At 41.3% G+C, this 12,524-nt stretch overlaps 1 protein-coding gene across 1 annotated transcript; it reads left to right on the top strand.

Moving 5' to 3' along the window:
* Positions 1-3,230: 3,230 nt before the first annotated feature.
* On the top strand, positions 3,231-11,939 carry STMND1 (stathmin domain containing 1). Its single transcript, XM_009504566.2, is given in 7 exon segments — positions 3,231-3,933; positions 4,795-4,975; positions 7,132-7,286; positions 11,012-11,134; positions 11,576-11,611; positions 11,613-11,809; positions 11,811-11,939. Coding segments are annotated over 7 exon segments (813 nt in total). The 5' UTR covers positions 3,231-3,849; the 3' UTR covers positions 11,848-11,939.
* The last annotated feature ends 585 nt before the right edge of the window (positions 11,940-12,524 follow it).

Here is a 12,524-nt window from a genome sequence, read left to right as displayed (position 1 = left end):
TCACGGAGCTGTTTTAGCACTGCACAACCAACAGTCAGTTCTCCATTGACTACAGCCACCCAGTCAGTGGCTCCACTTGTAGCCATCTTCCCCCTCCCAGTCTTACAAATACTAAGCTATAGGTCAAAACTCAGGCTCCACATTAAAGGCCAGCTCTGCAAGGTATTTAGCCCATCTGGGAGGTACCCAGAGCCTGACATGGAAGAGCCTGAGTGGAAGCCCTGACAAATTTATTCACTACCACCCAGGTAGGATTTCAAATTGGGAACAGAAAAACACCCCATGGGAAGAAGCATCACGTAGTGCCTGTCTGTGAAAGTCTATTTTGATTTAGCTAAGCAACCAGTCTTTGAAGTGCATCAGTTCTCACATGGTCTGCAGAGGCTTTGACTTCAGTTGCAAAATTTCTCCGTTTCAATCCTGTGTCCAGTGTGTCTGGTTTCTAGTCACCTTATATAGCCAGGCCCACCTCATCTCCCCCTCTATCCCTTCCCTCCACCCACTCCACAGCTCAGCTCACTTGTCTTCCATGTCTACCAGCCTCCAGACTCAACCCAAGCTGCAGCCCCCATCTCCGGGGCGGGGGGATTTTGCCCCTCTCCTCCATCACCCATGTCTCTAGCAAAACAGCTTCCTCATCAGGACTGCAGCAGCACCCTAGGGGACAGTCACCAGAGCACAGGGAAAACGGGCACCCTTTTCCATCTTCTGGCACAGGTATGGTATGGGCTGCTGTTTCAGAGTCCTTTTGGCCCTAAACTCTCCCTCAAACAGCTACGTATGCTCACTAATAATCAGGGCGCTTCCTCTGTGGCTGCCCAACTATTCAGTCCTATTTTCAAAGGGAAATGTGGCTGCTCAGAGTCCCTGAAAAATCCACCCTGTCGCTTTCTATTGTTCAAAGTCAGGAGGAATGTTGTCAGACTAAAAATGTCAGAAATTTGCCCCTCTCCTTCAAATCAGCCAAGCTTTGTTTTGTTAATAACTTCAGCCAGCCTCCAAGACTTAGGAGAGTGCTTTGTATCTGTGAACATGTCAGGCTGGTGATACTACATGGGAATCTTTCACTTATTGAGACCAGCAAAGTGTTGCTGTGTATCAGAAATGCCATTCCACAGATAGTCCTTTTCTCACCTCTCTGCAGTAGCCTACTAATTTAGGAGCATAAATCAGAGACAGATGGTAAGGTTGTAAGCACCAAGATGTCCTGCCTCCCATTCAGTTTTCCTAATCATCCTGCAAGCCACCGAACAGCTTCAGATCTTAGAGTTTTGAAAGCAACTGTGCTCATTTTAACACATACATTTCAATTTCTTCCCCATAACGCCAGCAATTACAGAAACAGCTGCTTCTGATTTTGTAGTGTTTTTTTTTTCCCCCCAACATGCACATCCCTGTGACTGGCTTTTGTTTTCATTCTCACAAGACAAGGCATAAAGAGACCGGCACTTTTTTCCCCTTCCCACCATTACCAGCCTTCTCACAGCTCCTCTTTCTCTCCAGTTTCAATGTTGTGCTTCACATAGGCTCTGTTCCATGAGTTTTCTTAAAGGGTAGTATCCTATATTTGTATTTATGAAGAAGTATCCTCTGTTTTTCAACCACATCCCAGTGCCTTGACTGTACTGAAGCTTGCTCATTCTTAATTTTAGAGATTGATGAAAACCTGCTAAAATGAGAGAAAGATTTTCTATCATCAGGCAGCATCAGTGTGAGAGCAGTCTGCTCTTGAAAGCCTGTAGCTCTGATTATTCAAAAACATACCCTTCACCACGTCAATTTAATCATGTGCGTAAGATATTAAAAGATCAGGCTCTAAGTGTACAAATTCTGTTGGTTTCGGAAAAGGTTCTTTTCATAAATATGAATGAGGGCAGATTTCATGCCACTTATTACATCCCGTGTATTCTTATTTCTTCAAACTGTCACTTTTCTTTCTTCTTATGTGCAATAATCAATTTGTGAAGAATAAATCATAAAGCTTACCTGGTTTTGGATTATGCTATAGCCTATGGTTTTACAATTAACCAATTTTCTTTGATAACTGACATTCAGTTTCCATTTTATCACCTTACTTTTATTTGTTCCTTCAAACACAAATTACCTTTTTTCAGGGATTGAAAGCTTTACCTATTATTTACTTATAAACAAGTTTTATAACTGCACCACCACAGCAAGTGCTTAATCAGAAATGCAACCAAGAAGCTCAGCCTGTACATCATGTTCTGCCATACATCAAGCAGCAATCATATTTCAGTATTATCACATACAACTTGCAAACATCTGCTAAAGAGAGGAAAAAAAATAAAACAGCACCAACAAAAAACCCACACACCAAAAGGTTATTTGACTTGCATTCAGTTTGAATTCAAAGTGGACACAAGAATCAGGTCCCTGTTGATTAGGGATGAAAAAAGAACAAGATTTCTTGGAAGTCACTTGTTTCTCAAGAGACAGTAGAGGCACATTTGAGAATTCCTTGCAGCTATAGGGTACCAGCACAGGTAGGTACAGTCACAGACACGCGCTCTGAGGTGGGTAGAGATGCTAGCTACAACCTAGAAGCCATACAATAAGCTTTGCACAGTCAAATAAGGCACACTGAGGCGGGTAAGATCACTTTAGGCTCACTGCCATGCAAATGAGTTTATTCAGCTTTCCAGCCAGACCAGCTGAATGTTTGGACTAGAGACAAGAGGAAGACATAGGGCTGCCTGCAGCCATCTGTCCAGAGTGATCTCTTAGGCTGGAGTCACTCTGTCTCAGCACTGGGGTTCATTTGATTCTGAAAGTTCATCAGCCTTACTACTTGAAAGACATTAGTCATGTGAACATCTTCATTTCACATATGTGGAAAAGAAACTGGGCAAGTTTTACAGAAAGTTTTCCACTACAAATCAAGGTAACATTACAGGCTAACATTCATTTATTACCAGGGTCACAGGACAATAAAATAATAATTCCTCATAGGTATTAATAATTACTTGGGGTTGTTTTAATCTTTGTTTCACACAGTGTTAGTTTCATGTGAATATTTGTGAAAAAAAAATTCTTCCAACTATAACAGCTGATGATCTCAGCACAAGTGACTCAAGACATGACCAGTTACGATCTTCAACTGACAGCATTGCCTTAACATTTCTCTGCTATCTTTCATAACAACCTCTTGGAAATATAAGCCATGGCGCTTTTTTGCCCCTCCCCCGCCTTTTTAAAATCTCCCAGACATCTACTTCTAAGGAAGAGAACAAACTCAAAAAGTAATCAAGAAATTGCACAATGATATCAAAGGAAGCTTAAAACATTTTCCTTCTCTCCTGACTATGTTTCCTCCCATTTAAAAGCTTGCCTTGCTGCTTGGAATTGCTTGGTTCAGGACTGATCTTTTCCAATTGCTAATAGTGCTGAAGAATACTTGAAAAATCCAACCAGAGACAGAAATGTGCATGTATTTTACATGACAGTATCTTATTCATCTAAAAAAGAAAAAAAGGAAAAAAAGGCTGGAGATGCCTAAGTGTCCCCACTTGAGTTCCCACAGGAGATTCACTAACACCCTGAATAACCTGATGACCTGTAGAGATTTGCTGCTCTGACCAACATCCCAGCTGCACACAAGAAACACACTCCTTCTCCACATCAGATGAGGGTGCCTGGACAAAGACAATGACGTCTGTATGCCAGGACATAGGAAGAAAGCCTTCTGTGGTGTTATTTATTGTAGCAACAGGCCCTGGCAACGGTTAGACTCCATGGTGATAACAAGCCACCAAGCTCCCAAGAAAGAGACTAGGGCATTCCTACTCCCTGGACTTGCAGCAAGGAGAAGCAGATGGTCACCGTTTCATCATGGGCTGCAATATTTCTAACAGGGTCACTGTCGCACAGCTGTCTTCTGAGGAGCTACAGAACAACCAGGAAGCCGAAAGCCAGGTAGTGACTTCTTCTAAACAGATTCTGTACCAAGTATGTTAGGAGATGCCTCAGCACGAGTGTACAAGGACATGCATACAGAGAAATGGTTTTACTGCTAACGGTAGCTCTGAACCTGTCAGGGAGCTTTTTAAGAGAAGGGCTATCACTCACCCCACTTAATACAACCCTTATGCTACAGGGGAAGCAGACTCACCCTTTGGCCACATGCATGACCTGAATTTACAGCACCTGCGAAGTGGTTTTTCAGTGTCTCACTTGCCTTATTAAAGACACAATTAGAGGCCCTTATCTCCCACACCAGTGATGAATTGCAACACTGCAGCGAGGTGCGTTTTGCCTCAAAACACTACTGAGGCAGAGGGCTTCTATATATGAAAACATTATAGGATACATGTGCACAGCCACTTTGTGAAGTCTGCAGAATTGCATCAGCCTAAGCCCAAACGTACAAAGAGACAAGAATCATCCAGGCTCTAATCCTGCATTCTTTGGAGGTTCAAAGCTATTGCTTAAAAGGTGTACAGGTTAACACCTTACCAAGTGCTAATTTAGAACCCAACTTTAAATTTCTAACCAACAATCCACATAGAGAAGACACTTAAAGCACTGAAACAATACTCCAAAATAGTTAACTGTATTATGGACACATTTAGGCTTAAGGTCACTGCTTCCTTTCCAAAAATGCTCCAAGAGACCTTTCCTCACCATCAACATCGCTGTGACAGAACACAGATAAGTATCAGGAACACCTGTCTTCCACTCCACTCAGAACCTGGCAATTCTACGGGACTATTCTAGATACCACCTTAAGTGTTTAGAAGCCCGAGGAGCTTCATTTATTTTTTCATTTTCTTGTAGACTAAAAATGACAGCGTTGCTGGAACAGAGGCTGTCCCCTCACAGGATGGGGCAGCTTGGCCAGCAGGGACTTCAAAGGATGGAGCCAAACCTGCAAATGAGACCAGTGAGGGAAACTCCCTTGAAGAACTACCAGAAAGATATACATCATCTCAGAAAAGCAGCAGTGCACAAAGCACAGGTAAACAGTAACTGAAGTTCATACCAGCTCCACAAATTGAGACCTAGGAGCAAATAATCTTGAGAGTCTATTGTTACAGTCAACTCCTATAACCCAGAAACGTTCATGCTGCGACACTGCAAGGATCGAGCTCTTCACACTGTTTTAAAACCATGCAATAGTAGCAGAAAGTATCTCCTAGCTGATGGTTTTGTTTTGCAGCATGATTCAACCCTCGCTACCAGAACAGGCAGCAGGGTAGATGCTTTTCCTGGCAGATGCCTGGAACAGACTAAGAGAACAAACCCAGCCTTGTCTGCTGGGGGTAACCCTCTCTAACTGGGATTATGGCATGCTGGGAAGACACATACCAATGCAAGGGATGTCAGTCTGCTGCTACAAATCCGTTGTAATAACAGAATGATTAATACAATGCCCCTGACTAGCATCAGGTAGAGACAGTAAGTAAATACCATGTTATTCCTTAAGTTTGCAACCAAGAGTTTCTGGGGTAGTTATCATATAGGGAAAACTATAAAAATTGCAGAAATAGTCATGATAAGTAAAGACCTGCTAAGAAATTTTTAATTACAGGTGAACACTTAAGCCCAAACTTTTCTATAATATTGGGATACCATTGTAGTAAGAGTTGCTAATGGAAGAGCAGCACCATCTTTGGTACATTTAAACCCCCTTATTTTGTAGTTTAACTCTTGTATCTCTCAAGTGCCATGAACAGCTTACATTTCAAACACACTAAATGGAAAATCTACAGTGGCTGTTTAGTCTTTGTCATAAACAAGGGTTGCAATAAAATATTTCAAATTGAACACAAAAGGAATAATTACTGGTGTTTGCTATTCATTAAAGAGGACTTAACTCCCAATGCCACAGAAGGACATGATGAAATGGTTTCATTTCAGATTGAATCAGATTGTTTGCTTGCTCTGAAATAGTGTTTCATTTAATTTCAAGCTCCTTTTCCTCCCACTTGCTAGAAGATAACTTCACAGGAAATTTCTAAACAGAAAGTTTTTGAAATCACGCTTCAATCTTCTGTTTCAAGACAAAAAAAACCCCACACCATACCAAGATATTTCAACTGCATTTTTCTCCTGAATGGATTAGTAAAACCAATACAAATTCACATCGCTTGTCAACGTTGCCCACTCATCATGCTTTTACTTTTTGCCAAGATACATTTTGCTGTATACTGGCTTCTGACATTTATGTGTTCTGACTGACAGCTGAACCCCGATGCTTTTTGGGTGACTGGTTCAGTTATTTTAGGAGAGATATGGAGTCAGCTTCTGCAAGATGGTAGATGTTCTGTATTTTTGTTTTACAACTAAAAAATAAGCCAACATTGTCATACCCACTCTGCTCATAGAGACTGGCAGATGTCAAATAATTGCAATTTTGATTTGGTCCAAGCATTCTTCATACAAAAGCTCTATCTTCTGGCAATGGAGGTTGGGCAGATGGTAGAACTGTCAACTGAGGGTTGAAAAAACCTGATGTGTCCTGGCAATGAAGTTGTTCGTTGTTTACTCATGTCTAATATGTGGAAACTAAACAGCCACTCAGAAGGGTTATCAAAATAATTTTATTCTTAATTGCTGTTTATAAATATATAATTAAGTGTTGGAATGCTTATGATCAAGCTCAAATGTAGCAATGCTGTCACAACAAAAATCATAAACGATGAAAGCATATGAAAGTTTGGGTTCATTTAACAGAAGAGTGCAGTGATCTTTACAAGACGGCCCATTAGTAGGCTTGCACTAGCCCATCCCGGCCTGACTTTGTCCAACCCACGTCACAGGACCCTTGAGAACTTGACCTGTAAACAGCTCCCTATGGACCCTCTTTGGGAACAGGCTCAAAAATTGGTTTCCCAAGCCTTCAGTACACACTTCCATGCTTTCCTGACCATGCCCCTCTGGGTGCAACTGACTGCAGTGAGAAACTGAACTAGGTGCCTGCACCATTTTCCAAGCCACTAAAAAGCTTACTGCAAAGTTTAAGCAGTGAAAAGAGCATTGAGCAGGTCTTCTCCCCTGAACGTTCTCACTACATGACCTCTTAAATAAAAACTCTGGCATTGGAAATACATCATGAAGTTGTGTTTGAATGCCAAGTGCTCTAACAAGTTTTAATGTTTTCATCTTTTGAAGACGCACTGCTCACCAGCGAGTTCACCAGTAAGTCATCACCCTTACAGGAAACAGAGAGGCAAAAATCATCAGACATTCTTGAGGAGCTGAGGACACAGGGAATAATCAAGAGCCAAAGTACCACTGCCAGGACTGTAGAAGGGTATGAAAACAAGGTAAGTGTCATTATGAGGCCAGACTCCTGCTACAGGCCTGACCCTACTGTAAGCACCCTGAGATGCAGTTTCTGCACGTGCAAAGCATCCAGGCTTATCTCCTCTAAGAATTTAGAAGCGAGTTGTTAAACAGAGAACTGTGTTATGGAGATGTTAATACAACAGAAGCTGGCAGCAGTTTTCAGTTGTTTACAGCTCCCAGGCTTGTTTCAAATGGGGACAAAGGAGACAGCAAGACTACTAAGAACTTGCTCTTTGAAAAACTCACTGGAAGTTACATGCCACAAACTTGTTTCTCAAGTTTGCAAAACTAGAAGAAATACTACTGTCAGGGCTTATAATCGCACTTAAATTAAGACCTCAGAAATCCTAGATGTTCACACTTCTGAGAAATCCACAATTCACATTTTATCTCAGACTAAGAAAACATTACAAAATGAACTTTTAAAAAATTCTAGAACTGGTATTTGAATAAGAAGCTAGTGTCCATTTTCTTTTCATTCTGAATGATAACCTGAGGTGCATTTGTGGACATGTATCACCCAAGGCATAATCCCACCACTGCTTGGACACAGGAACAATTCAAGCTCAAACCAAGGATGACTTGGAATAGCTTTGTCATTTGAGACAAGCCATTCACAGACACCTCTCTAACCTTTGCCACTTATTATTGAAGATCAAACAAAAACTTTCATAAGAAGGATTACAAGTGCCACCTTACAGCCTGGCCACTGGTGCTGCCTAACACAATTCCTATGGCCAGCACTTTGGAAATTGGGGCTGGAGGGTCTCTGAGTACAGTGCCTCCATAGCCTTTACTTATTTCCCTCAGACAGATTTTTTTAGTATCTGAGAGGATTATCCTCTCTGTAGCTAAATTTAGGTAACATACTGCAGGCAGGTTTTTGTATTTTTCCCTTTCATAAGATAGGCAAGTGTCTGTTCTTTTTTTCCTCCTGTATTAAACTACACATGCTCTTTTATTGACAGAAACTCAGTCTGTGCTATTTCTCCTTAGAGAATTTCTATCCTCTCAACAGGAGGATTTTTGTCTTAAAGATCAGTACAGTTTTTAAAAATGAACCTCATATTTTTCACTAACAAAGCCAACTTTCCCAAGTGATATTTTACATTTGAGCTGGGCAATCTACAAGTGAAAACATAAATCTGTCACTAGCAGTTAACTATTAGGTCTCCCTTAGTAGCAATAGAAGATTTGGCTTGTGTTACCTCCTATAATAATAATTTATTCCATTAGAGCTCAAATCCAGCGGATTACCTACGAATAGAGGGACTAAATGCACTGAACACAGACACAGTAGAAAAGGTAATTTGGAATATGTCTGGGTAATAAACAACATGCAGCTCTGGATTTTGAGTATTAACACATGGGTAAATTCACATCTGAAATTTTGGAATTGACCAGGAATAAGCATGAATAGCTTTATGCTGAGTTTCAGTACAGCACTAGCTTCAGTGAAGAAATGAGCTCACAGACCTCACAGCACTATGAAAGACAAGTACAGGCAGGTTTGAGATTATTTTTACAATAATATTGGAGATTGATATATCCTTGCAAAAGCTTTCCCCTTCCTGTGCATAATTCTGCTCCATGTAAGTATCTATATCCCTTAAGCCTTTCCAGCATTACCCATGTTCTCTGGATTTCCTGCCATTACCAACACCATGAAACAGCTATCTAGAAGCTTTCAGTCTTTTGATTGTCCCTCACTTTATTCTGAACAAAGGAACCCCAGGTAGTACAGGTTAAGATGCCTTGTTATACCTGTTTCTGAGTGTTACTGCTCTAAAGGAGCAGTACTTCAGAGATCAATATTTTATGGGTCTAGCATAACAAAGCCAAGAAAGAGCCATACACACCACAGGATAAACCAGACTACAATTTTAACAGTGGCTCTTACTGAAAATGCCAGCAGAGCTAGAGGTTCCACCTAAGGTACAGGTATCTAGTCTTCTTTGCATGAGTACATTTCAGCATTTGGGGAGAAGTAACTGCTATTTTTCCTTCCTGTGCTTCAAAAAGCTTGTATAGAATCATAGAATATCTTAAGTTGGAAGGGACTCATAAAGGTCATTGAGTCCAAATCCCCGCTCCTCCAAGACTACCTAAAACTAAATCACGTGACTAAGAGCGTCATTCAGATGCTCCTTGAACCCCGACAGGCTTGGTGCCATGAACACTTCTCTGCAGAGCCCATTCCACTGACCGACCACCCTCTCAATGAAGAACCTTTTCTTCATGTCCAAAGAATCATAGCTGATGTCAAACATGAACATGTTTAATCCTCACCCCTGAAGAGCTTTTTTTTTTTTTTTTTTTTTTTTTACACTCTTAATAAACAGCCCTACTCCCAAGAAGTGGCAGGACTCGAATTATAGACAACACTGGACACTTCAGTTCATTAGTGCACCAGCAGCTGTAGGATATCATCTGTCGGGTACCTTTTTTTCGAGTCTGCCTTTAAAGGAACTCCTGTGTGCTTGAGCTATAGGGTAAGCAAAGGGACCAAAAGCTGGAGTTTCAAAGGGAATGGTCTACAGGAATTTTATCCCCTTATTATGAGTTATCATTTACAAGGACTGCGCACAGGTTATTATTTTAGCATTTCCATTGCTGTTAGCCGTCAGTGTGGGCTTGTTGAAGCTTTGAGGGCTCCTGATCTCCCAAAACTGTTTAGCTCAAAGATAAGGTCTTTTCTCAGCTTAGACAGACACAGAACAATTCAGCAAGCAGGTTGCTTTCTGGATGCTCTGTTTAGTTTGGACATATTGGGAAGAATTTTCCATCCATCTCTCCTATGCAGTCTAGTTTATCTTGGGTAAGGAATGACATGCTCAGTACGCAATACCTTCCCACTTTGGCTTTTGCTGGAATGGCCTTTACCATTAGATAGAAGAGGGTTTTTTTTCCTTTTGAAAAAGTCTTCTGTTTCATTTTTATGATGATTGAACATTGCTTTGTTCAGATTTTGTGTCATCTGCATTCAAAACGTCTCCTTTGTACATCAGTTTTCTTCCTACTGATTCATGCTCCACCTTCATCTCACCAAATGAGTCATCTTCCATACTATTTGCAGCTCTTAACACTTCTGGCAGTGAGGCCTGACTTCTAGAGTTATTTATAGCAATAAAAGTCTGGGTAGTAGATAACTAAGGAGGCTTGTAGCAGGATAGTGATTATTTCAACCCTAGGTTCTTGGTATGCTAAAAACTGTTGAAACTGTATCATACAGAAGAAGGTAGAATTCAGCCTCCGGGCTGATCAAATAACCACCACATCTTTCCAGGAGTAAGTGCTACCCTCAGCAGCAGAGCTCTAGGATTGGGCTGCTCATTTGTATGCAGAAGAGGCCAGCAGTATCATGATTACAAAGCTCTAACAAAACCATTCTTAAATCTCTCCAGCAGTAATAAAGTAACTTCCCTAAATACTTAGGGCCTCATTACCAAATCCCCACATCTGCTGGGTGTACAGCAACATTGCAAGCTTCACAGACACATCATTCGGCAGAAAAGGGGAATTCTCATCTGCAGACAACACTCACTCATGAGCGAGCACAGTTATTAGCACATCATTATTTCTAGGCTTTCACTGGTATCAGAGTCCATCACCTCCACGCATGACAAAAAAGCAGAAGGCAAGCAGCAAAGTGTCATCCCAACATCAAAATATACTCTGCTGAAAGCTTTTAATGTCCTTACAGAGAGATGCCCTGGAAACAACACTGAAGAAACCACCAGCTAGGCTGGAAAAAATTCAGTTTGGAAACAAAGTGGGTGATTTTACAGTGAAGGACATGAAGACTTCTGCTGAAGTGAAAAAACAGGTCATCTAATTCTGCTGTGTATTTTTCCAGTGTTGGCTTTATCACCTAAACCCCTCTACTTTTTACAAATCAAGCTAACGCAGACAGTTCATGTACAACCTACTACCATAACCGGATCAATGGCAGTACAGTGGGTCTTATATTCATCTCATAGACGTTGGAAGTCCAGGTTTATTTTTGCCAAAAGCCTGGAAGATTACTCCAGAAATATGCATGAGAAGAAGCTTGTGGAGCAGTCTTCCCCACCACCACCCCCCCCCCATAGCAAAAGATGCATCTTCCATAGACACCAGAATAAACTGATGAAATACAGTGCTAACTAGAGTAAACATTCTGATCACATTTGGGTAGAAAGATAGAAATAACTGCTGCATGTGCTTGACACATATCTACTTCCATCCCTCATTACAAAGCATTGCTGGTTTTGTTGTTCTGTTCTAGGTTAGGGAAGAGGAACTGAACAAAACACTACAACACATCACATTTTTTTCCAGCAACTGAACACCAAACTGCAATGAAACAGACTGAAAAGGACTGCCCAAGTTTTGAAAGTCAAGGAGGTACAGACACCCCTCAGCCCTCACCTTTAAATGGTGAGCATGGGGTACTGCTGAAGGAAGTAACTGCAGTAGAAGCCACAAACAATTACACTGAGGACTCGGTCATCAAGTCTGATAACTTACAACTGCATCAGTGGAACAATCTGGATCTAAGATGTCTTGCCAAAATTAAGAACTCCTCTGCTCCCTGCAGCTGTCTTTTTTTGGGGGCATAAGTAAATGCTTTATCACGGGGCACAGCTGAGTCTTCCTGCTACCCATCTCACCTGGGAAAATAGTATCTAGTCTTAACTGTTACACACTAATTGAAAGTAACAAGACAAATGAGAAGAGCCAGGAAGCCACAAATTAGTAACCAGCCAGTAACTAAGTTCGAGCACATACACATCATCATGATTCTATCACAGTTACTTTTTTATTATTATTAAATTTAGCTCACTTCTTAGATGACGCCATGAATAGATTCCCTTTCCCTAGGGAACAGGAGGTTAGAAAGGCATTGTACACACACAGGAAAGCAGAAAAGCAGGAATGTGCAGGGAAGAAGCTATGAACAGCAGGGGCTTGGGGCAGTAGAACATGGTGGGACCCTACGAGTAAGAACAAAGACTTTTAACTTGCTGCTCAGACCAACTAGCAAAGGGGTGAGAGCTTCAGATAGTAAGGTGACAACAGACCCCAAGAACAGCTGTTGGGCAAGCATTGAGCATACAAAGGAAGGCCAGAACAAGCATTCAAACTGCAATGGAGAAAAAAAAAACCTAATGGGCTGAGAAATGCAAAGCACAGGAGGGTTGTCCACATGGAAGATGATGACTGTTTTTGTTACA

This window comes from Phalacrocorax carbo, chromosome 2 (genome assembly GCF_963921805.1).
Source record: "Phalacrocorax carbo chromosome 2, bPhaCar2.1, whole genome shotgun sequence".
Taxonomy (NCBI): Eukaryota; Metazoa; Chordata; class Aves; order Suliformes; family Phalacrocoracidae; genus Phalacrocorax; species Phalacrocorax carbo.
Note: the sequence above shows the minus strand (reverse complement) of the source record. Positions and strands in the feature narration are given on the sequence as shown.